The sequence below is a fragment of the Chroicocephalus ridibundus genome, chromosome 7 (genome assembly GCF_963924245.1).
Source record: "Chroicocephalus ridibundus chromosome 7, bChrRid1.1, whole genome shotgun sequence".
In the NCBI taxonomy this organism is placed as follows: domain Eukaryota; kingdom Metazoa; phylum Chordata; class Aves; order Charadriiformes; family Laridae; genus Chroicocephalus; species Chroicocephalus ridibundus.
The window spans coordinates 22,170,235-22,196,401 of NC_086290.1; the positions used below are offsets into that span (position 1 = coordinate 22,170,235).

At 37.7% G+C, this 26,167-nt stretch overlaps 1 protein-coding gene across 3 annotated transcripts in view; it reads right to left on the reverse strand.

Moving 5' to 3' along the window:
• Positions 1 to 1,258: 1,258 nt before the first annotated feature.
• The window catches only part of LRP2 (LDL receptor related protein 2), a 129,905-nt gene continuing 104,996 nt past the window's right edge, over positions 1,259 to 26,167 (reverse strand). Inside the window, exons 61-79 of one of the 3 annotated variants that reach the window (XM_063340640.1) lie at positions 25,971 to 26,108; positions 25,063 to 25,185; positions 23,973 to 24,101; positions 21,868 to 21,999; positions 20,754 to 20,885; positions 18,468 to 18,611; positions 17,506 to 17,671; positions 15,600 to 15,728; positions 14,600 to 14,820; positions 14,000 to 14,176; positions 13,159 to 13,278; positions 10,780 to 10,870; positions 10,128 to 10,195; positions 9,847 to 9,967; positions 7,592 to 7,721; positions 4,899 to 5,018; positions 4,696 to 4,803; positions 3,869 to 3,940; positions 1,259 to 2,756 (exon numbers count right to left, since the gene is read on the reverse strand). In XM_063340640.1, coding sequence (XP_063196710.1) covers positions 2,601 to 2,756; positions 3,869 to 3,940; positions 4,696 to 4,803; positions 4,899 to 5,018; positions 7,592 to 7,721; positions 9,847 to 9,967; positions 10,128 to 10,195; positions 10,780 to 10,870; positions 13,159 to 13,278; positions 14,000 to 14,176; positions 14,600 to 14,820; positions 15,600 to 15,728; positions 17,506 to 17,671; positions 18,468 to 18,611; positions 20,754 to 20,885; positions 21,868 to 21,999; positions 23,973 to 24,101; positions 25,063 to 25,185; positions 25,971 to 26,108 — 2,477 coding nt within the window. In that variant the 3' untranslated portion in view covers positions 1,259 to 2,600. Of the gene's footprint in view, positions 2,757 to 3,868; positions 3,941 to 4,695; positions 4,804 to 4,898; positions 5,019 to 7,591; positions 7,722 to 9,846; positions 9,968 to 10,127; positions 10,196 to 10,779; positions 10,871 to 13,158; positions 13,279 to 13,999; positions 14,180 to 14,599; positions 14,821 to 15,599; positions 15,729 to 17,505; positions 17,672 to 18,467; positions 18,612 to 20,753; positions 20,886 to 21,867; positions 22,000 to 23,972; positions 24,102 to 25,062; positions 25,186 to 25,970; positions 26,109 to 26,167 lie in introns of all 3 variants that reach the window. The other 2 variants (XM_063340641.1, XM_063340638.1) reach the window with 2 other exon arrangements.

The window sequence follows — 26,167 nt, forward strand, 5'->3', positions numbered from 1 at the left end:
TGGATTACAGAAAGGTGCTGAAATCTCTAAAAATCAGCCTTCTTTGAAACAGAATGAGTCCAGAGTTCAAGAATACAAGCAGGGACTGTCCTCATAGGGAAAAAAGAATACAAGTGAAAAACGAATTTAGGGGTAGAATCTAAAGCTTCTGCTGAACAAAGTACCAAAAATTAAATTTTACATAAACAGAAGGGTACATTGTGGTATGCTACTGAGAGCAAGAGTCCCAGTTGAAGCTTAGGAATCCTTCACCATCAGGTACACTGAACAATCAGATCTACATACTACCTGTCTATACAGTATCCCAGGGATGGTTTTCTTCTCCCCTGGAGAAGAGAAGGCTCTGGGGAGACCTTAGAGTAGCCTCCCATACCTAAAAGGGGCCTACAGGAAAGATGGGGAGGGACTGTTTCTCAGGGAGTAGAGCGATAGGATGAGAGGTAACAGTTCAAACTGAAAGAGGGGAGATTTAGAATAGATATTAGGAAGAATTTTTTTACCATGAGGGTGGTGAGACCCTGGAACAGGTTGCCCAGAGAAGCTGTGGCTGCCCCATCCCTGGAGGTGTTCAAGGCCAGGCTGGAAGGGGCTTTGAGCAACCTGCTCTGGTGGGAAGGTGTCCCTGCCCATGGCAGGGAGGTTGGAACTAGGTGAACTTTTCCACATCTGAAATGTTACAACTCTTGTTGGGGGGTGTGGGGGGGAAACCTCTGATACATGGCGGACATAGTAGCAGTTTTCTCCAAAATCAATTCCAAATCTTTCCATTGACAAAGACTATTCACAACACTGATGCTACTTTTTCTTGTGGTATGCAATGGACGGCAAGTCTTGTGGAAATGTTAGCCCTGCCTTCTGTCCTTAAAAAACATTGTGAACTCTTTCCTTAAGAACAGCAACCTGCCTTTCAAAGAAATCCTTTCTCATAGCCTTACGCATGCGCGTGCCGTGCCTCAGATTCTAACGATTTTTCTACACTAAAGCACTCAGCTGTGAAAATTAATCGAGCTAAGGTTTTAATTTCTTACGTCCATACTACTTGATAGTCAGTGTGTGTAATAGGGCACTTTTCACACTTACAGTGATACGATACGGTCATTGATGTTATATCAAGAACTTTAGACAGTTGTGTGAAGCACTAAGCACTGTTCTTATTTGACTTTATCTAAAGCGCTGTTCTTTTCATCGCAGAGTGCACTGAAGTCTCCACAACTGAAAAGGTGTATATAGAGCCTTGACACAAATTATGGAATAAGGATGTGATAAAATAATACATTTATTAGATTTATTCAGCAGCATCATTTTCCAGTTGTCTTTTCTAATCAAAGTACATTACAAAGTAATTATAAGCATTCTAATTAGAAATAGTATATATTTTGAGAACTCGGATATAAAACAATCAAATAGCAGAAGTCTCAATGATTATAATTTTAGGAATCTTTAAACTATATGAGTAGCTAGCCAGGAATGTTGAGTAACATGTTCCTGCAGTGGTACTCAGAGTTTCCTCAAATGGTTCATGTTGTGAAAACTACCTTGACTAATTAATAGAAAAGCTAGTAAGATGTACAGTATATTCTGATAGAAGATTATAAAAATAACCAGATAACTACAAAGACTGCATTAGTAGAAATTGTTTCCCTTTCTATTAATGTCCACCTCAGGAAATAAATAGTCAATAAAATTAAATTTTCACATTAAAAAACCTGAATAATTTCTTAAATGAACCAATAGCTTTTGTATTTTGCTGTTTGGAAATAAGCTGTTATAGAAATCTAGCTACTTCATTTAATAGTACAAATTACTTCCAGAGACTCCATCCAAGAACAGAGATATTCCATTGATGAGCAGGAGAAAATCTCATTAGATTAAGTACTCATGGCACTAAAATCTAAATATATCAGATCTTTTTAAGAACGCTATTAATGGAATGGTGTGAATTGGAACCTAGAGGAAAAGTATGTGTCTTATGGACTGAGAGGAAATTGTTTTATCTCAGACAGTTAAAATATTGTAAGAACAACATTTTGCACAGCACAATGATGCTGCATTGACTCTTCCGTCCTTTGTTTAACACAAGATAAGCAGAGACACCCATTTTTACATACAGTAGTACATAAAATAGGTGGTAGAGATGCCCAGAGCACCAGTAGAAGTTTTTAAAGGTGCTGTTATATACTCTAAGATCCTACAAATCAGTAATGTTCCTATATTCACCTTGTTTGGTTCTTTTTTAGTTTAAGCATTTATATAATGTATTTATCCCTAAAGATACGACCAATTCCATACAGATTTCTACTAGCAATATCACCGAACAAGATAATCTTTCAAAAATTTACAAATGTACAATATATTTATAACATTACTTTCAGACAGCTTCAGTGCAAAGATATACATATAGTACATCATGAGAATTGTTCATAAAAATAGCAATTGGCATTTGTCAAAAAACAAGGCATAGTTTCAACATACATCTCCAGCCATTGGCTAAGAGATGTATATATTTTTATAAAGCATTTGAATGTGAACCTTACTCTTCTGTTTATAAAAAATATATGTGCAAATGGATGTGTCTAATTTTCCCTATACCAGTTACCTAGTTATACCACAGAGTCCTCTTTAACGAGATTGGCCGTGTCTTTAAACGTATCCTCTGTTGCTGTATAAGCTAATGGTTGGTCTCTCTTCAGAGTAATCCTGGGAGGCAGAGAAGGAGAAGGGACATTTTCTGTGCCCTGTTGCTGTTCCTTTTCCATCTGAAACAATAATCAGAAAATCCTAACATAAGGATTTACATCCTAACGTACAAAACATCCAACCTTAACTTTCAGAAATGTTAAATAAATATCCAAATATTTTGCTGAAGTCAAGTGTCATGGTATAAGTTATTTCTGCAAATCACTACCTGTAACAAAATTTAAATGCTAATTTCACCTCAGATGGTACAGCTGGGTAAATACACTACTACAAACTTACTCCACATGTTGGGACTTCTGTTTTAATGCTTAATGTCAGGAGTAGCTTCATAGGTCCATATGCACATAAGAATGTAGATAACATTGGCACTACTACTGTTTGTAAATAGTTACAATAATTAGTGCTGGGGAAATGAATCCCTGGCTTCCTGAACTCACTCTCTCACCTTGTTCAAGCATTAAGAACCTAAATTCTTCACAAAAAGCCGCTAGTTTTAGTCATGTGACCGTGGGACTGAGATTCTTAAGTCACTTAGGCCACTTGGAGATTTTAAACTGTAAGATGAAAAGGGCTGGAATTACTGGCTCAAGTCACTAGAACTCCAAACCTTCCTGCCCAAGCAAGGGGCGAATTCCTCCAACACACATACCACCCGCTGGCACACCATCGTAAAAGAACTGTTTCATCCAACTGTACGGACGAAAAAAATAGGGCCGGTATAGGAACCGGGCTGCAGCGCACAGAGCTACTGAATTTTGTGTGCAGTGCTGCAGCCAGAACCGAGAGAGCAGAAATAGATGCTTTGCTCCTAGTGCAGTACAATAGCCTCCCACTTTGCCGGGTGCCCGAGCTGTACCAGAATGCACCAGCAAGCTGAAACCAGCCCCTGAGATCCTGGAGCAGGAGCAGGCCACGGTGCTTGGGCTGGAAAGCAGAGATGTGGGCAACGTACCTCTGCTGCCTGAGCTTCCTGCCTGCTGAACACCTCATTCTGCACAAGACTTGATAACTTTCCTCAAAACCACTTCAGTCCTGCCTTGACCTGAGCTGGAATTTCTGTGCTGCTTCACTTAGCAGCAGAATCTACCCATAATCTTTACCCTACGAAAGCAAGAACAAAGTCCAGCAGCACATTAGCTGAAAAATAGAATTATACAATATTAAGGAATACCTCCGCATATATTGGGTTTTCAAAATTAGTGTTCTGTTTCATTTTTCTCTTGAAGAAACTCCACTTTGATTCCTGAAACATAAAAATTATTAGAACTTTACACATTTTTCCTACAACTTCTCTGGAAACTGTCATCACTCACTGTTGGTGTATTTCACTTGCACTGACCGCTAACAGTGATTTCAGCTGGCTGATCTTACTTTGCCATGTTGTAATTCTGGGCATGAGACCCAACTTTCTTTTCTGCTAGATAACCAGTTATGGTTATTTTACCTGAAGTAGTATTCACAAGGCTAGGCCAGAAGGCAATAAAAGTGACCACATTAATTCGTGGAAGCCCATCATTCCAGACAAATAGGTCAAAGATGAAAAAAAAAATGATCTTGAAAACAACAAAAGAGAAATTACTGAAGGACATGAAACTACAACAGGTTGACACAGCTGTCATTTCATGACTCATCAGAGCGTTTTAGTGCACAATGGGTGAAAATAGTCCTGTAAACAAGCCATCATCAGCTCCAATACGTTCACTTCAAAATAACTGAGTGGGCCAAGAAGAAAAGGGGGTTTGATCCGAAGAGATCCTTACAGTGTGCCCTGGGCAATTCTGAGCCTGCACTGCTTTTCTCTTATCAAACTGTTCCTGACCAGCTCTTGTAAGTCTTGAAATATGGTCCAGTTAGTTGGGCTTGATGCAGATTATGTTCCAATTCCATGGCATTATTTAAACAGAATTGAAACTATATTGCAGCATCCCTAACAACTCAATTTCCCTGATTTGGAGCACAAAGCAAACAAGGCAGCCTTAGAGCGTTTCCGTGTCCTACCTGAGGTGCATCTGTACTCTGAGGGGGTTCCTTCGGACTAGCAGATATCACAGAGGCATACACAGGATTTTCAAAATTTTCATTTCCCTCACTACCAGCTGCTGCTACCTGTAGGAGAAGAAGGAAAATCAATGTTCTTCAAAGAAGAAAGGAAGGTCATAAAGGAAAGTGAAAGATAAAAGTCAATCCTAAATTTCTCTTACATGTGTTGGCCGAACAACTGTAACTGCACTGGCTGTGCTGGCTCCACCGTCTCTGGTCGTATACATTGGATTTTCAAATGTGATCGGCTGTTTCCCTGACTCCACTGCAAAGTTTTCATTCTGTGAAGGAACAAAACCCAAAACAACAACTGCAGTGCAATAAACATGTCCGTATTCCTACGAATTAATTTATAGTTCAATTCTCAATCTCAGGGAAAAATGCACACTTACTTTCCCATAGGCTAGATTTCACAACATACAGCATATGTTAAAATCAAAACATTAGTTTATTATCCATTATTTTACTCCCTGACTTAGCAGATGGACCATTCATTGTTCCAATGTTACTCCATTTCCTAGATGGACAAACCCCCCCTCCCCACATTTCAACAACTGCCTCAAAGTATTTTATGATGAGCAAAAATGACTCTCACAAATCACACCCTCACGAGGGAAGAGATATCAAAGGAAGCATAATACCAAAATAAAGATTTCATTTTAGAGATTTCAAATTGACATACAAATTAATAAGCACTATCTGAAATATAAAAGAAGAGGATTCATTCATTTTGTCCCAGCAGGGAGATCGCTGTATTTCTTGAGACAAAGCAGTATATTTTTTCAGACAAAGCATCCCCTTAGTTATAACATATATGTTATGTCAGAAATAAAATGTTTCACAGTTTTTAGCACACCTCTTATTACAGATGAATACTTTGCCCGTGCATGAAGAACACTGTGTGGATAGCAGCTACCGCACAGATATTGTGACAAACCCTGAGCTGCTGCTATGGTCGGTCCTCACAGGAGGCGAGCAAAGGTGCTGAGTTAAGTATCTCTTACAAAAATATTTAGTGCCACATAAGGATAGCCATGCAGGGCTAGCCAGCCAAGCATCAACAGGTAGAAGGATAACGAAAGAAAACCCCACCCAGACTCACTTGTCCTGCTCCTCGCCACAGCCCCATCACAAGGAACAGTGAGAAATAACATGGGCATAAGTACATCAGCTAGTTCTTTAAACCTGACTCATTCCTACGACTGCTTCGTGACACAAGGATCTACGCTTTGTGCTATCAGAGTATAGCTCTTTAACACACAGTGAACTCTTGTCAGCTCCCTCAAGTTAGCTTAGCTTGGCTAAAAACAGCCACACTGAAAAATACCCCTGTAACACACATGTGTGACGTTAAAATTTTAGGAAGAACATCCCACAGTTCTTCGCTGCCGTAAACCAAAGCCTTTGAATTCTTTCCCAGGGAACTATGCAATTTTTTGTTTGTACTCTGAATACATAGGGAGAATTAACACCACTGAAGTAGAAATAGCCTGTATCCAGAACTGTTATCAGTCACGTAAGAGTTGCATCGGTTGGACTTCAGTATGTAAAGGGGACCTACAGGAGAGATGGGGAGGGACTCTTTATCAGGGAGTGGAGCGATAGGATGAGGGGTAACAGTTCAAACTGAAAGAGGGGAGATTTAGATTAGATATTAGGAAGAATTTTTTTACTGTGAGGGTGGTGAGGCACTGGAACAGGTTGCCCAGAGAAGCCGTGGATGCCCCAGCCCTGGAAGCGTTCAAGGCCAGGCTGGGGGGGTTGGAACTAGATCATCTTTAAGGTCATAAACCTTTAATGGTCATAAACCATTCTATGATTCTATGTCAAAATTGGGACAGAAAAGGGAAAGTACCATAAAGTTTTTCATGCATGAAAAAGATTTGAGGTAATATTCAAGCCTAAAGCTATTTTCACAGTATTTACTGAAATGTTCAGGTTATTTAATTACACAAGCTGTCTAGTTTTAACAAAGAGTGTGTTTCTTCATCTAGGGAAAGGTTTTATATATATATATATATATATATATATATATATATAAAATGAGCTTATCTTCACTAGCTGTTCCATTTCATATTAATTTAGTGTCAGTTAAGTCTGTAATTCATCTTTAACTTCAAAAGTTTAGGGATTTTCTAGCGTAGACTTTGCAGCAAGTGCTTATTATTCAAACATATCTTTGATCTGTTTGCTGTAAGTAAAAATCTTTTGTACATTGTACTTCTTATGGTAAACAGAGGAATATTTTTTCCATGGAAAAACTATACACCATAGGAAGCACAAGGTTGTGCTATTTCTCAGATGTGCATAACAAAACACAGATGAAGTATAGTTACACATTATCATGTCCCCAAAACTATTAAACGTGATTTGTTTGAACTTGCTAAAATAAGAAACTGTCCAATTTATAAGTTGTTGTGCAAAGTACTGTATCCTGTGGTTAGGCCTGAGTTTTACCTCTGAAATTTCTAACATACAGTCTGGATTTGAAAATCACAAATTTTAACCTGTTCTATGGAACACAAAGACCCTTAAAAAATTCCTTATTACAATATTTTCATTTGCCTATTCATTCCCCATACAGTCCACGAATATGATGAAATAGGAAAGGGGGTAATTGATTTAATTTTTTTCACATAAATCTTGAGAAAAGTCACATTATTTTGAAGAATATCCTGCCTTTGTCTTTGCCTTCAATTTACAAAAATCTATTTCAGGAAATTATCAATAAATGTTCACTTCTTTTTCTAGAACACGTTTATGATCTCACTATGTTTTTTCACAAAAGACTATCATCTAAAAATGACTTTAAAAGAACAGAATTTAAAAAAATATTTTCAGAAATAAAACTTACCATTTGCATTGCTCTGTCTATAGCAGAGTCTCCTCCAAAGCCAGAGACTCCTATGTCCATGGTCACATCTGCTCCAGAGCGGAAAGTTACCCCATTGCCATTTTCAGTAGATTTTACAAGACTGCTTAAACTGAAAAAAAAAAAAAAAGGAAGAGATTATACAGAAAGGGATCTTACAAAACAGATTCTCTTGGTTGTTCTTCTAAGCATAGTTATCACTTGGAATTTTTGCTGGCTACAGACAAGGGCAGTATTCCTGCATAAGTTCAACAGGTTTTTTAACCTGTTAGCCCCCTCAGAATTATCTCAACTCTCTTTATCTATATTCACGTAGACATCAAATGAACTCAATCAATTACAATTCCTGCAAATTTACATACGTTTTGACTACTCTTACTTCATTGTTGATTTAGAAACAAATGCATAAATCCACTCAGTTATTCAAATTAATTCAAACTGTTTTTAAAAAAAACGCAGCTGAAATGGTATACAGATTTGTGGATATAATTCCAACAACACCTATACTAAAGGTGTTTATGCATGCAAATCATGAAGTTACCTACAGGATACTGTTTTCATATAAGCAAATTTTCACTCTGTGTATAGATTTATGGTAACCACAAGTGCACGTTGGATTTGCATGAGAAATATTGGAAATGGGGCGAAAGAACACTGTCAGGCTCAAAATAATAGGAGCAGTGAAAGACAGTAGTGAGTAGCCAAATACAGGACCTTCTGCACACAACGCTGAGCATGCAACTCCCCAAAAACATGCAACTACAAATCCACTGCAGAGTTAACCTTTGAATTATTTTTGTCAAATTTGCCTAACTTGAAGGAAGGTAGAAGTATTGAAATAATCTCTCCATTTGTGTGTCCTCATTGGGGCTGGCTTGTGTTAAAACTCTTGCCTACGGCTGGTGCATTGTGCAGCTTTACCAGTGATGCCCGTAGGCATCAGCTGGTTCAGTTTAAAAAAACCTTAAATCTTAGCTATGATTCCTGTACATGGACAAGTCCATGTTAAGGGTAACAGCTGAGCTATAGCTTGAATTAACTCTGCAGTAAAGGTATGAGTTAACAGTTTAAAGAGGGATTGAGCAATGGCAGCACTAAGGCATATTCATGGCAGAAATGAAAACTGTTAGTCAAGCCTCACAGACAAAAACCTGACATCGCCATTTCACGGGGCCTCATATCCTATATGACAAGTCTTGTTGAACAGTAAAGTTTGAGTCAGTGCATTAAAATTTTTACTTGTTCACCCTCTGACAATGCAGAAAATTTCTATTCAAGAAAGCGATAAACAGGGAATTTCAGTGAGGAGCCTGGAGATCTCTTACAGACTCTGTCCTGCAGGATTGATCTGGACAAAGATTTTGCCCCAATTTAACTACATCAAGCCATAAAAAAATTTAATTAGTTCAGTGGAATCCTCCAGTGAGGAAGCAGTTATCACTACATCCACGTTACTGATTACAATGATTTTATTACACCAAATTAAGAGCTACTACTGTGAAATTGGTGCAAAGACTAGGAATATGCAGCTTTATGCCGTTAAAGACACGTAATTTGCTTAAAGCTAAAAAAATTTGAAAGTGCCATATTCTGACATCTTTTTTAAGAAAATCTAAAATCATTACAAGTATTTTTTCTTCATCTTCCTTTGATTTAAAACATAAAATATTTTTGAATGATATTTCACAAAGCTGGTTTTCACTGGGCAGTATAACTGTCAGGAGGGCAGGAACCTACAAAAAGAACAGATTTCTCAGGAAATCTGTTTCACTGGAAACAGATAGAAGTTCACTACACATGCCCCATATTATTTTTAAACAGATGAGTACAGTGTTGCAGACAAGCTCAGCCTTTCAATGTTAAAAATATCTCTTTGCCAGAATAATCTTCTGACTAAGTTTTATAAAAAAGTAAAATGTATGTAACTATGGTCTTTTGTATCTTTTTGAACTGAATGTCCAGTTCCAGATTTGGTAAGTAGTCTTCTATATTGCTCATTATTTAAAAGCTAATTTAGAATGTAGAAGAGTTTTGCAATAGTCTTTTGTTACAAAATTATGATCAGCTACGATACTGCTTGGAATCAAAAATCCACTGGAATTACTGCAACACTGCACTTCCCATATTCCAACAGAATGGGGACTCGGCAAACAAACTGGATTTTTCAGAAATATTTAGGAAGAAACATACATTTTCAGTGCACAGAAATTACAGCTATGGAAGCCTTCAAAACATACCTTGGTAGTTTGGGAAGCGCTGGTAAAAGGGAGCCTGTTCGTCTGTAGTTAAAAAAGCCTCCAAACGCTAACACTCCGATTATTATGATTAGTATGACTGTCAGCAACACTGCTACTGCTGCTATCAAAGACAGAAGAATTAAGCAAACATTCAAGCAAGCATAGTTCAGTGCAAAAAAGAGCCCAGAGAATTATAAGTTTGACCCTGAACAGGTACCATGGTGAGGTATTATACATTCTTTAGCTCAAAATATCAAGTGTAATATATACTTGAAGCTTACTTGTTCCAGGAGGCACTCCCTTTGACAATCCTATTTCACAATAATTCCCAGTGTAGCCATAAGAACACCTGTAAATGTAAGGACAGCTGACTGAATGGCTTTTATTAAGTCTAGGCTCTCAGCTTTATTATTATATTCTGTAATGTTTATCTACATGCCATTAATTTTAACTCCATGGTCAGTAATTATATATTTCACTGACTGTAAATACAGTATGTCTGCTATCTTCATAGAATTAAAAGAATTAAAAGTGGAAATAAGAAGTGCTGAGTCAGAAAACTAGTCACTAAAGTCAAAAGATTTGGTTTCAGCGGAGCATCAGTGGCACCTACTGGCTGTTCCAAGCTACGTTTGCTGAGCATTACTTCATTGTTACATTTTTTTTGGTATAGCCTTTGACTAGAATCTTCAGAGGTTTTCCTTTTGGGGTTTTTTGTTGAGGTTTTTTCCCCCCAAAGTGATGCATATATATTGCTTATTTGGTGATATTTTTATGTAGATATGTGTTTTTCTGTGATTATTACAAACGTGCTACTGCAGATGTATGGCATCTTCTGAAGCATTTCCAACACATGTCAAGGAGTTCAATTGTTTTATCAGACTAAGTCAGCACAATCTGACCCAGGACTACCCTAACAACATACTGACTTACTTGCATTTTGGAAGACCACTTTCATCTATGTAGCATGTCCCTCCATACATGCACCTGCATGCTGGTGGCATTGTGGGAGGGGATTCAATAGCTGCAAAATTCAAAAGCCACATACGCATTATCAAGACATTTTCAACAAAAGAAATACTACCAGAGAGCATTTTATTTATCTCTGCAGAACTTGCATATGCAAACTCACAGGCTACTTTTCAGAAGCTTTGCTTTTAATAGCATATGTATTTCTTGCCCTTATATTTATTTTTCTGCCAAATTAGCTTATTTCAATTGAAGTAAAACCTGTTATCGGAAAATAATGACTTATGCAGTAACAGTAGGCATAGACAACTCAAAAGCTGTATGTCCCATGGCTTTCTTTTGCCCATGCAATGCAGCCCACCACCACCCTTCGAACCCCTCCGTTCAGAAAGCAGCAATACTTTATCTCCTTTGCCCAGACCTTTCCACCCAAGCAGCTGGAAGTTGTACAGAGAGGGCCAAACTGTGACACGTTCACTTAGGAAGAATAGCAGTGGATGGAAATGCGCATACAGAAGGGCCCTCTAAACTCTTATGCATCCTGACATTGAGAACAAGAGACAAAACCCAAAGTCCTCAGAGTTTTCTGTCAGTACAGACTGATGGCTTGGCACCAGGTAGCGCAGAAGCCTGTTCTTCATCATGGCTCTGTCTCAGCTGCGCTCCAGAAGCCCTGAGGTGCCCAAGTGGCAGTGCTGTCTGAGCTGGCCCAAACACAGAGCTACAAAGATCCTGCCATTATTCTAACGCTGACTCGAGTGAAAAAAAAAAAAAAAAAAAAAAAAGTGAGATTTCTTTAAGTTGTAGTAGGCTTCAGGATATGCTGTCAGAATAGTATGGTTCACATAGGAAAAGCTCTGGATCTTAGACATCATTATAGGCTATAAATTAAGGATGGGCTTTGACAGTCTGTCTTATACTGATAAGTTAGATCATAATACTTTTGTCATTAAATTTTTATCAGCCAGAGGTAGAGCAATGTTCCTCACAGGTAAAACTCCCTTCAAGTAAATGGGATACAAAAAGGGGAAATGCAGAGGGCTTCCAGGCTGTGTTTCTCAGTAGATACAATATGGGGAAAGGACCAAAATAACACAAATGTATATAAAAAAAGCTACGTTTGGTCAGTACGTCAATTATGGCAGTCACAATTCACTTGCTAAAAAATTTGCTTAAGTCAAGGTAAAAACTGAAGATCAAAAATGGAGACAGTACTGTGTATCCTATTTGCTGTCTCCTCCTTTTCCTCAAAATAAGGTCAAGCACAGTTTTCTTAATTCATGGATGTTTTATGTAAATCAGTTTCAGCAAAGAATAACAAACGCATTATCCTCAGAACAATACACAGCAAATAGCAAATGCAATCAACACTGTTATCGATCCCTAAATTAAACATGTATTGCACACTTCCATTCACTATTACATCATATTACTCACTCCTCTTTCTACAGCTCCCACCATGTGGCAATAGGAAAGAGCATTAACAATTACTAAGAAAATGTAATTTAGAGGTAAGGCAGTGTAAAAAAATTATGACATTTTCTCATCTAATGCAACAAGAAGAGAATTCAGAGAAGATTATCCATAGAAAAGGTGCCAGACATAATGTTATAAAGCATAATTTGTCAGAGATATGTTGCAAGGACAAGTACAAGGACACCTGGCTACAACCCACATCACTGTAAGCTAAGAATGCAGACTCCCAGCCAGAGAGAAATCCTGCAGTGGTATGCTCTTTCTTCTCGGGAAAGGCTGAGCATTTCTATTTTATTGGTGCTCCTGGAAGCACCGGGGGGGCTCTGCTGCATTGCAACAACTAAGCATTAAATTCTAGTGCTTAAAAGGCTTTCCAGTGCATGATAATTATCTGGAAGTTATCTCTGTTCACACTGTGAGCTCTGTAAGATTTGTTTCAAGTTTCTATTGTATTCTATTATACGGATCAAACAATACCTTATACAGAATTGTAAACATAATTGTAAGCCATAATTTATCAGGAATTCTCTAGTTCTGAAATCAATGCATTTGAAAAAAAATAAAAATAAGGTATTTTGGAATTTCAAAACAAAAATCAGAAACCGTGATCAATTTTGCAGATGAGTCTGGGCTGGTTGGAGCGATACACCCATATTCATTTTACAAATGACATGCAGAGAGATTGAATGAAATGCACAAGGTGACCACAAATCAGTGATGGCTGAGAATAAAAGCCAGGTGTCCTGACTTACCAACATCTATTACATCAGCTAGCTCATCCCTCCATATTTCTAATTCAGTAATGCATTTGCATTCCTAAAAGAAAAGCTTCTCTGCTTTCATCTCCAGTTTGATAAATTATTCTACCTGCATCACACTCTGTGCTGCTGCCTTCTATGAATCGAGTCCCTTGAGGACAAGTGCAGGTGTACCCTCCTGGTCTCAGCAAGCAGAGGTGGCTGCAGACATCTTTACAAGGATTAGGCACTGAAAAAAGTGATAAAGACAGTTGAAGAGCCAATGTAGCATATTCCTGAGGTAACACAGGGCAATTCCCTAGTCAGTGGCACAGCTTATCATTACCACACACCAAAAATATAAACAACTCTAGATCCATTATTTTAAAACAACTGATGCCCAAATACCACATTTATATCAAAACCTTCTCTCTGTTTTCTCTTACATTCTTAAGGGGAGACTATGGCTGTTGGGAGTCAGAGTAGCACTAAGAAGAACCTGAACATCTCCAGGCAACGTGGAGCTTCCTGATTCTGAAAGCTAAATCAACTTTACAGAGGGTGTTTCTCTGGACATTCTCCCCTGGGATTACTGTGTACATGTCATAGCTGAAATATGCCCCTTGGAGGCTGTATTAAATGGCCAGCACTTTGTATGTTACCAGGATAAATTCATATTGTGACTGCCACCTCTATAACAACTCCATGATGGAGGGAAAGAAGAGCAAAGACAGGGTCATAACTTAGAACTAAGAGACTCTAAAGAGCAGTGTGCGTTATTCCACTGTTGATTTCACTTTGAATATGCAGAAAACACTTGTCAGCCTCTGTTCCATTTTTAGGTTTTCAGAAGTGAATACTATCACATACTGATAGACACATTATCAGAAGATTACTAAGATCTTTGAAGACATCAATACCAACTTTGATCTCATAGCAAGGAGTGGCTTACCAGGTTGCTGATTACCTACCTGACTGATTGTATCTGTGCTGGTGATAGACGCGCACTTGAGTAAGCCATGGATTTACGGTCAGCACTTTCACCTTTTCTCCACTTCCAAATTTATCTTTCTTCCAGACTTCTCCTCGTTCTTTAGCTATCCAATATAAATGGCCTTCAAAGACATCAAGGCTGTATGGACTGCCTACTTCTCAAAGGAACCAAACAAAAGACTGTCAGCAAGCAAATCTCTAGCAGAAGTGACAAAACTGCTGTTCTTCAGCTTGAATATATCACTTAATCCTTTCATTTTAAGACATTTGCAGCTATATATACATCCTCTTGTGCCTGACCACTTCATGCCACTGTACCTGCAGATTGATTAATAATATACATTAAAAAGGAAGAATCCAACTTCCCCCATTATCCCCTATTTGGGGATATCCCCCTCAGGGAATCTAGTTACCAGGCATCATGAGTGCTGAACATTTATTCCTGTATAAAGGAGGAGAAAACACTACCAAGACTTACTCTTTGAAAATCTCCTGAATCTAGCCCCACTCGTGAAGGCCAAGTGCTCGTTAGCATACATCTTGGTTATTATTATATTAATTGCATAAGAAGATCTTACCTCCATGTAATACTACAGTTCTGTCTGTGCCATCAGGTCTCATGGATTCAATAATATTTTCTTTAGAATCACTCCAATAGATCCTATCATTGTTCAAATAGTCAATAGAAAGCCCTGTTGGCCAGCCAAGGTCTTCAGAGACCAGAGTTTGTCTTTGTTGTCCATCCATCCAGGCGCATTCAATCTTCGGTTGCCTTCCCCAGTCAGTCCAATACATGAGTCTGAAAGGACAAAACCAGAATTTAATATAGACAGAATTTGGTCACAGTGATTATCCTTTGGACTTTCATGGAAAAGGTCAGATGTGGAACATAAGGCTGTTCAGCAACCTCTGTTTTGCAGATGTGATCAGGAAAGTCACAGAGAGTTCACTGAACAAGCTTGTTTCAAATATAGAAGATAAATATCAAAAGAAGAATGCTTGCATCTTGTGTCCTGATTTGAAGACAGAGTGGTTTTAATGACAGTTTCTTATTCTCAGTGAAAGAAAAATGACTGTGAACACTGAACATCCATCAGTCACAATAAAGCTGGAGAGCCCAGGTGACTTCAGGGAGCTGTGCTGCTTTACTCCAGCTGGGAGAAGCACATATCGTGATATCTGGTGATCCATCATGCAATACAAGATGTAGCAAGAACAGCTGTTGAATGTACCAGTGCATTTATATTTCTTTTCACTGTGAAGGAGACTATGTCTGTATTGCTTGGAGCTGGTGAAGAGAAATTCCCATCAATTCCCCTATTTCAGTAGTAACAGAGAAATTCCATGGGCATACGATGTTATAGAAAGGAGTTTTAATTGGATTTACCTGGTGGTGTCACCAACACAAGCACCCATCTGAAATCTCAAATTACTTTCTCATGCACACACATTTTTTAATATTAGTAAAGGGAAACTCCAGGAAGCATTCCTTAAACTTTCCTGTAAAGTTTATCATTGCATGTTTTTTTGGTATTTGGTAGCATTGAAAATAATTCTGGGAAGTCCTGTAGTACTTACCCACGTTTTGGATTGACAGCAATAGCTGCTGGTTGATCCAGTAAAGAAAAGATAAGCCATTTTCTGTATCGTCCATCTAATTTTGCCACCTCTATGCGATTAGTCCCAGCATCAGTCCAATAAAGATGTCTGAATTACATAAAACACAAAAAATTCCAAAAGTGAATAATTTATACTTGGGAAAGAAATAAAAAAAATCTTTTTAAGAATAAAAGCTATATCAAACGCAAACAAAATTAATATATTGAAGCTGCATTGATTACATCTGAACTTTTTCAGCCTGGAACATACTGGAACATTGGCTAAATATAGGTGAGTTTAGCAAACGTGATCTATTGGATCCCTAGTTTACTCCTCTGACGAAGCTTCTGCAGCTGCTTCTGTTCCCTGTCAAATAATCTTTATTAAAGGGCTACTGAGAACTTTTAATTGTTACTTTCAAGCACCACAGGTGGTTAATAAGCACCTTTAAAGATTCAGTTTTCCAGGAGACAATGAGGGTCATTACAAATAAAAATTTATCTACCATGTAATTCATATGGCAACTCTGAGGGTATCCAGCTTATTAGTCCACAGCTCCTCTCTAGACTTTTGTCTTCTGACAGAGATGTTAATGAATAAATTGTTACCGCATCAGACGCAAATGCTTTTAGTCCTTACAAACAGGGCACTCAGTCTGCTCTTCCTTGAATTTTTGCTTATCTTTATCATCATGGCTTTATTATTTTTTTCACCTTAGACAATAAACATACTCATTATTATGCACTCACTAATCATACAGTGCCTTCTGGTGGAATAAATCATCTCATAATTGGCTTGGGAATGTAAGAAAATACTGTAATTCCTATTTCGGAGATTGGAAGAAGGACTATGTGTCTCAAACGTGTATCAGTTTTTATACAATGTGCAGACACTTAAATATGTGTTTTTTTAAAATACATTTCAACATTGTTCTGGAGTCAGCGTAACACTGGTTGAAGTGCTGAAGATGCTAGCCTCACCAGGATCCTTTATCCTTGTTCTCATGACCGTACAGATTTGTCAATAGAAACTCAGACACTCCCTCAAAGACATTTTATTTTCCGGGTGGCCTGCAGTTCACAAAGCAAACAGCAAAATAACCTTAAGGCTGAAGGCTACCCCAGACCTTAATACATCTATCTCGTATTCAAAACCTGCTGGAAGGAAAGATACAATTTTCCACTTCTTTTCCATCATGACTCGCACAATTTTTCAGGCTACTGAATCACTTCAGTCAGCCAGACTGGCTTTATCCTGCTCAAGAAATCAGGGCAATGATCTGGCAGTGATCAAATCAGGCAGTGATCTCATGATTTCTAGGATTAAGATAAAAAATTGCTGGTTTAGCCTAAAAAAATCCACAGCCAACAAGAGAGAGAAAAAAACTCTGAGACGCCATTACAAATATATGAACTTCTTTTTTGAGAAAACAAATGTATTCATCAGACTTCAGAGCTGCTTGTGCTTTGGGATTAGTTTATATAGCACAAGGCTGGTAAGAAAGGAGCAAAGATAAAAGACAAATTCCATTATGGATTGGGGAGGTCTCCTTCCAACAGCAGAGAAAGCTTGTTCCCTGGAGTTTACCTGAGTCCTTGAAGAAGAATCCTTCTGACATGAAGGCTGTGTGTTATCACTTTACTGATGCACAACTGATCTGCCAGTTGTGGAGTAATGGAAGTTTCCTCAGAGGATATGTCATGCAGTCAGCAACACGCATTGGACCTATTAACCTGCTGTCTGGGCAAACAGAGCTTCCTATATTCTTCTTAACTACCTTGAGACTAGACACCTTCAGAGACAGTTCATAAGCATTTTGCACAGCCTGATCAGACCCTTGACACATTCAATGTGCTGCATTTTTCTAGCTTTTCAGTGCACTTACCTTCCAACCCAGTCAACAGCTAACCCATCAGGATTAACTATGTATTTGAGATTCAAGTCAACTTCCTTTGTAGGATTGTTCCTACTGCTGTCAAATGTGGGCAGATAAGCACGTTTGATGGCTCCAAACTCAGAACCCTGGCCCAGAATGCTGAAGTATACAATACCTTCAAAGAAGATGACAAAGAAAATTTTTAATGTCTAGTTTTTCCATATTTTTGGAAAACTCTAATTTTTCTGAGGCTCTTATGTGAAGATACCAGGTCCATTTATTTATGAATAACACGGAGTTGTCTGTTCAATTAAATTACATTGTGTTATTGCGTAAATTCTTAAGCCATTCATCATAGGTAAGATGCACATCTAAAACCATCCTGATCTAGATTATCAGTATGTGTCACATTTTTCAAGAGTAGAAGATCTTAGCTTTGAAGGCTTTGCCCATGACGTTGAGAGTAATTTAGACTCTTATGACCCTGAGGAGCAAGTATAGCCCAGGACAGTGGTCCCGTGAAAAAGGCAAAAGGAGGGAAGCCGATAAAGGGGCTAAGATATAAGCTAATATAGGGATCTACTGGCCAATCCTGCTTAGTATAAGGATTAGTTCTTTCAAGACTTGAGCCAGGTTTGGGGACTGGTAGAGGCAGAAGAAAAGGAAGGTGCTCATTTATAGCAATCCTCTACTACTGCATAATCCTGGAGAGCCACAATTCCACAGCTGAACTCACACCAAAACAAAAGGAAAAGCAGAACAAAACCTAGCTAAACTAAATTAAAGCACTAAAAGTAAGCACGCTAATGCTGAAGAATGAGTAGAGAGGAGGGACACATTCAATCAAGACATGGCCAGTTAATCTAATTTGATTTTGATTTCCAGCATAAATAAAATACCTATGCTGCAGAAATGCATCTTTTTAAACCAACCATTGCATGGTTGAGTATTAGGGTTCTACACATACTCACTCAGGCCTATTCCTTCAGGGTCCCAATCATAATCCAGAGCTTGGATGCGCTCCTGGTTATCAATATAGTCAGAGTACTGTTCTGATGATATATTGTATCTTCTAATCCGCACGTTATCTGGCAGCAGTAACAACGGAGGATTACCTGGGAAATGATAATAAATTTTACTTCCATGTATTTCTCAATTTAGAAGAAACAGATGAAAGTCACTTCTGGTCAAAACTAAACTGGGGATTTCACAAGTTCTGTCTGCATAAGAAGCAGAAGGAACACAGGACCACTTCTAAAGCTTCAGAGCTAGTCAAACTTCTCAGCTTTGCAAAATTCATTAAAAACTCTGGAAATGCTTACTGCTGAGGACAGTATTATCCTTTTCATCATAGATTTTGTGCAGAAGTAATCATTAAGGGATAATTCCTTAAAAATTTTTAAACATTGCAGTGGTGGCATATCACCACCTCACATCTGAAAAACCGAATGCCGCTATACACTATGCAGTTCAGCTGCCCCCCTCAAAGTATGGGAAACAATTTTAAAAGTACAAATACTTTCCTGGTACCTTGAACCCCAACCTGTCTGAGTTCCTCTACCTGAAAGTCTTTAAATCCTAATGTCTCCATATTCACACGAATGTTCACCTACCTACAGGTTAATTTGGGGTTAAGCCTTAATACTCTAATGACTTGACTATAGGGAGTATCAGTCCCACCTGGCTGATTTTAGTGGTAAGAAAATTTAATTGTTCAGCCCTTTTGCTAAGGACAAAGTTCAGTTGGGAGTCATGGACTTAAATCCTAAGCCTTCTTCCAGAGAGTAAGTTCTCCTACATTAATCACATCTTCACAGAGACAATGAGAAATGACAAGCATTCACCTGGGAAAGGAAAATCTCATTTACCACTGCCTTTTCCAACTAATAATGCTCAATTTCCTATGAAGTGTTCATTTGAACACAATCCCTTTCCCTCTAAGTCATGCCCAACTATGGGAGAATAAGACAAGTGACTCTATTCTCTAACGTAAAATTCAGTGTAGAAATTGACAGCATTTCTAATATATATGCTATTACAGGAAAAAGGGGACCCAATATTCTGTGTGTGTTCTGCAAATGCCTACTGATCAGGCCTGCAGCAGACACAGGCAAAGTAAGCCCTCATTTATGAGTGCTGTGAGCTTGTACTACAAGGAGTGGTAGAGTTCTGGGCATACATAGAAGCAGAACTTTAGGCACAACAAATTTCATTATGTTATCAGCTACAATCATGTTATCTTCTGTCACTTAGCCTTGAAAACTTTGGGTGTCTAGATGTGTCCTGAATAAAGCCTATGAAGAAGGGTTTCAAAGAACTAGATGTCTGACACAGGCACATAAAGAGGCACCCAGGCAGAAACTCAGGTGCAAATGCCCTTTTGTATTTCCAGTTTCATGCTCAACTGTAAATATTTGGTGAATTAGGCCCCTGGACTGGAAACCTGGAGACCTGATTTTCTTGTATCATTTCTCATACTACAAATAATTTTTAGATTTCAAAACCTCGAGCAGCACACACTTTTGGTCACAGGCACTCTGTTCTGAAGATTTTACAATTTGACTAGGCACACCACATTTCTATCCTATATCTCTTAAAGCTGTTAAAGTGTAAGTAGTTTTCTAAATACAATATTGTTTCTGTCTTTTATATAATACTGCTGCATTTTCACTTTATTTTCTTCAGCTCTTTATCATTACTATTCTATTACTATTTTCTGAATCAGCTTCTCTACCTATTCAATGATTGTCACACACTGCAGTCACTGCCCCGAGGTATGATAAAAAGCTAATGATTGATGTTAAACATTGGCCAAAGTCCTTCTGTTTGCGTGCATCAGTCCATGAACACTGCATGGCAATCTGTCATCAAACGGCCTTTGATTTGTACCAGTTTAATGCAACTTTCTTCTGATGCGTTATTGTGTTGAGGAAACCTAAACTTCAACAATAGGCAACATGTATTTCCTTCTGATGACAACCACAGGATAAGCAGGTTTATGTTTGAAGAAAATATCAGGAGAAAGGAAGGCAGGCATCCAAATCAAGATACTATTTTTAATGTTTACAATTGGAAGCAGAGATGAGCACTTCTATTCCTGATTATGGAATGGGTGGAATACACAGACAATATTATGTTACAGAATAAAGTTTGGTTTCATTATCCCTTTCCCAAAAAGAGAGGATTATATTCATTAAGTTGCTATACTCCACTTGCTCTTTACAGGTAGCAATCAATCTTGCTCTCAGTTAACATACCATTGGCTGCGCACTGTTTCCCTTGTTGATCACCCACAGACCTGAAGCCATCTGCACAGAAACATTCATAGCTTCCTTTGGAATTCTTGCAGTCCTGGGTGCACGTTCCAAAGATCTCACACTCATTGATGTCTAGACATAAGTAGAGAAAAGACACCCAGAGTTTAATCTCTTTCTTCCACATGCTGGTCACCTTTACTCCATGAAGTGAGGGGTTTGTCCCTTCCCCGCATACTCTAAAAGATCAGTGACCTAGTAAGTGATGTTTAACATCAGCTTCTGTTAGCTAACAGATGCCCCTCATCACTCATCTACTGTTTAACTTGTCTTAACTACAGATTGCCAGTAACTGCATTGCTCCTGCTTACGAGATTGCTTTTCAGAGAGACATTTTTGATCATGTCTTTTTGTGTTAAATCACTGAGGAAAGACAAAATATGAGGCATGACTACAAGGAGATGCAAGAGCAAAGCCTTCTTGAAATGCTGAAGCAAAGATATCTAGTCCTCAGAAACAGTACCAGCAGGAAGGAAAGGGAGGGGTGGCCTTGGATCATGTTTAATAAAACTACACAAATTGTTCACAAAAGCTGGGAGTAACAAACAGAAGTGCTTTCATCAAATCACATTGAAACAGTAACTGTGAAGTTACTATATTGCATGACTACGAACAATGGCCTTTGGGTAGACTCCTCACCATATTTTATCTGCATTTATCTGCAGGGAAAAAAATATGGCAAAATAGGTCTGTTCTGGAGCAGAACAGGAGGGGAGTATAACCATCAATAAGTTTTCTTTCAATAAGGAGAAAAAACACAGCAAATTTCTGTCCTCAAGATCGCAAAGGTATGACAAAACCTATATACAGTAAAGCAAAAAACTTATACCTACAGCCACCAAAAGCTTATACCAAGTCTGAACTGTGGAGCCAGTTCTTTGTTGAATGAAGCCTGCATGTTAGAAAATACGATTCTGCAGCAAAACTTTTTAGGAAGCATCTGCTAAATGTATAAAAATCCTGTTAGAATGCAAAAATAGCTAGTCACATTAGAATGATGGAGTGACAGGTCACTGAACGTTTATCAGTGAGAAGATGTTTAGAAGATTGAAAATACCATCGCAGGAGTTTCGGTTAGTTTCACTGGCCTTGTACCCTGGCCGACAGGAACAGATAAAGCCTCCTTCATTCAGGTTGGTACAGTTATGTTCACAGATATTTTCTGCACAAGTTCGCTCTGTTCCAGGATCTGGTGGAAGGGAAAAAAAAAAGTAAATTATACAATTATAACCAAAAAAAAGTGATAAGGGGGAGTAGGTGTCATAATTTTGATCGTTATTATCATTGAAAACTGTTTTGAAGTAGACAACATTAGTTTTTCTTTCCTTTTTTTCTAACTGAAACTCAATTAATGCGAATTCCTATTCGCTAAGGCATAACTAACTTGAAGAGGATGGTAAACACTGGTCAAGACAGCTGTCAACTAAGAAGTTTAACCTCTAGAAGTAAGTGAACAGGGTCAGAATAAGAGCCATAACCACCCAAGCTCACCTCCCTTAAGAGAAGTGGCATTCTACATTACCACCACTCTGCAGAAACTGCAGAAACTGAGACTTGACTCTAACTCCTAACTTTACCAACCTACCTCTTTCTTACCCAGTCCTTTCTCATCAGCTAAACAAAAAAATGTTCTCAATTGCTATCGTACATAACACAGGACCCACATTATTTATATCTGGAAATTAGAGAGAAGACGACAGCTTGCTCATGCCGTACCTAATCTAAAGCCTACAGAAGTCAATACAGGTCATGGCACAGAATGTACCGCCCTTTAAAACATGCCTATAATGGAAAGGGCAAGTCGTGGATAACAGATACTCTGTAACAGATAATGAAAATTATACTCTTCTCAAAGTATATATAGAATTCTATTGATTCTGACATACTCTACACGTACACAAAGTATTTTCAAACTCAAATGTATTATCTAAGTAAAAAAAAGATATTATCTATTTATTGACAGAGCATGAGAAAAAGACAAAGATGTATGGCAAAGACATTACATTAAGCTGATTATCTCCTTTATACATACACTTCCCAGTGATGAATAAATTAAGTTTAAACAGCTCGATTTCATATACATATAGAAGCATACATTCATTGTACACACACAAACATAAATAATTTATTTTCTTTATTACACAGGTATTTGACGTTGGGAAGGCTACACATGTCACCATCTGATCTGCATTCACATCTAATTCCAAACAGTAGAAGGCTGACTGCCAGAGGGTGTCTGTTTTGCACTGTCTCATATCCTTTTATACTTCTACATTTTCATCAGGTCATTGCGTAATGTTATATTGCCTGAAGACCATTGGGATGGTATGTGGAACAGAGAAACCAGCTGCTTCAAAATGGACTGCACTACAGTCTTCTGCATTATTTGTGTTTTGCAAGCATGCTGGATTGTAAATCACCAGCGCATCATTTGGCACAATTTCACTTGAAGCCATCAAAGCCTGACAAATTGGAATTGCTAGTACATGCTCATGTTACCACTATGCAGCTGTCTATATATTGATATAACGAGTTAGGAATTTACTTTTCCAGATTCCATGAGAATACTCTCTCTTAACTCAAAGTTCAAGACAAAGCTTTTGCATCTAAATGGATGCTAGTAAATTTATAATGCATAGTTAATAAAAGTTGTGTAGAGGATCTGAGGGGCCCTGAGCCCAAGGACTCGTTGTCCTTATAGAATTCTGTCATCATGTCTGTAAACAGGAAAATAGAAGCATCAAAATATGCTTTTGTTTTTAACAGGGCTAGAGCAACCTATACCAGTTCAGAGTTTGCCCATGAGTAATTCCGTAGGTTAGGCTTAGTGCAATTATGATTGAAATATCCGGACGTTCTTGTCTCCATAATGCAACCCATTTCAAAACAAGATGAAAAACAAGATCAAACCCTTTTTTTTTGATGCTTAAATAGTCTAAGTCTAAAAAGGACTGTTTAGAACGCTGAATTTCATAGGGTTTTCCCCCAAAAAAGGAAAACAGAAGATACTTTCATGCCTAATTTGGTAACCCTAGCACAGGCTAACTAAAAATCAATACTACTTAGTATGTTATCCAAGAAGAAACATGCATTGTTATCAGTTTCAGAAATTTTTATTTCAATAGCACTGTAATTTTGTATTCTATTGATATTACTACTTACTGCAGCCCATTTCATCAAAATGATCTCCACAGTCATCATAATTGTCACAGACATAATGTAGGGGAATGCAATTTCCATTACTGCACTTGAATTCTTCAGTTGTACAAGGTCTTGGGGTTGGTTCTCTACCTACAGTCGAGAAGAGAAACACTCCTCTGTCACTGTCTCAGCTACGCAATACCAACACACAAGACTATTCCACATTACTAATGAGGAAGCTGATGCAATCCAGTAAAATAACAGCTAGAGACTTTGGAAATCTGTAGTAAAGCTAAACTATAACCGGGGCCTCCTGACTTCTAGTCACATCCCCATGAACTGAAAGAAGCCCCTCCATTTTATAAAGACAGAAGGTAAATTCTTCTTCTTAACCATTGATTGAATGTTGTTTTTAATAGTGCAAATCTGTTAATATCCTTTAATGATATACTTCATACATCTACTTCAGGAGATTATTGAGATATTAGTAAACTATTAACTTTAAGAATATTGCACAATAAAGCTAGCAAATAATATTGTTAAGCAACCAAAAATATGATTAAACTTGATAATATAAAAATCAACATAGTCAATGAGAACTACATAAGATATCTGAGGGCAAAAACCTATTGAATATTAACAGAGCTTCAGCAGCAGTTGGGCCAAAATATTAACACTGTTACTATGTGCATTACAGTGCCACAAATTCAGAAGTACCCATTTCCCTATTTTAAAGTCCCACCTATCCATCCCACCCTGATTTTATAATACAGCCAATCTCTTTCTTCATCCTTGTTTTAAGTGGAGTTCATAATAAGTTGACATAATTTCTCATACGAGAAAATATTCTCATAATAAAATACTCAAAAAAAATTATTTTGAAAATCATGCTCTGTACTTTTCAGACAAATGTTTGCTGATATTTGCTTCTTGTATGGAGAGCTGCAAATATGTAGTACCAATAAAATAATCATAGTTCAAAATATTTCATACTGAGCTCTAGTTTTTATAATTTATGTTTAATTTTGACTTTTCTATAGCCCTTCGGTATTATTAAACATTAAGCACATCACAATTACTGAATTGGCTGCTCAATTTTGTGTAGACATACAGTGTTCCTCTTTCTCATCACTTCCATCACCACAGTCATCCTCCTGGTTGCACAGCTCATGACTATATATACAGCGATTGTTTTCACATCGGAAACGGAATGGAGAGTCACATGCAATATCCACTGAAACCACAGAGATCAAGTCAGTCACATTTTGATACTTCACGCCATTGAGTCACAAATTATCCCAATCACTTTTATCTGGTAACATGCATATGTTTCCTGTATTTTGAAAGGAGGCATTCAGACCCAAAAGACTATTTTCTTCACGTTTTGGTGATGCTATGTTAGGCCATTACACATTTTTTATCAGAAGACAGTACATCGTCTTTGGCCAAAGGCACATGCTACGACTCACTACATGTAACACTGAAGTTTCTAGATTTGTTTATGAAGTAAACTGCTTGAAAATCCAACATGCTATTTAAGTGACTATACAATGCATAACTGACAAAAATTGTTTAAGTGGCACCTCCAACACTTCATTTTTAGAGCTAAAGTCAGGACTCCTCAACCATATTTCCAAAGATGTCCTGACTATACTGATAGCTTTAAAAGCTCAGCACCTTTGAGAATATACGTTATCTGAACTAATCTTTAATTGCAAACTGGTACTTTTATTTTAGATAACCAACTTGAGAATGTGAAATAGCGTCCTTATCTCTTGATATGTTTCTCCCTACTTTTATAATCACATATACAAACATCTGCAAAGGAGTGAGAAACATACTGTAAGAAGATGAAGTGAACTTGCATATGAAGAAAAATTCTCAGCACTCTTCCTGAATTAAGTCTATGAGAATCTCCAGTGAAAAGAAAATACTTAAAATTTATTTTCTAATTGCTCTATCGTAATTAGATATTTTATTATGCATATTATTGATTTTAATATAATTTTTCTCTCTTACAGCAAAGGTGGAGTTCTTCATCAGAGTCATCTCCACAGTCATTATCACCATCACATTTCCAGTATGGCTGGATACAGACATGGTTTTTACATTCAAACAGCATGGGTGGACAGTATGTGCCATTAGGGTACCGTGTTGCTGAAGAAAAGAAAATTATTATGACATTTTAATTTACAATTAAAATTTTAAGTTTTCCT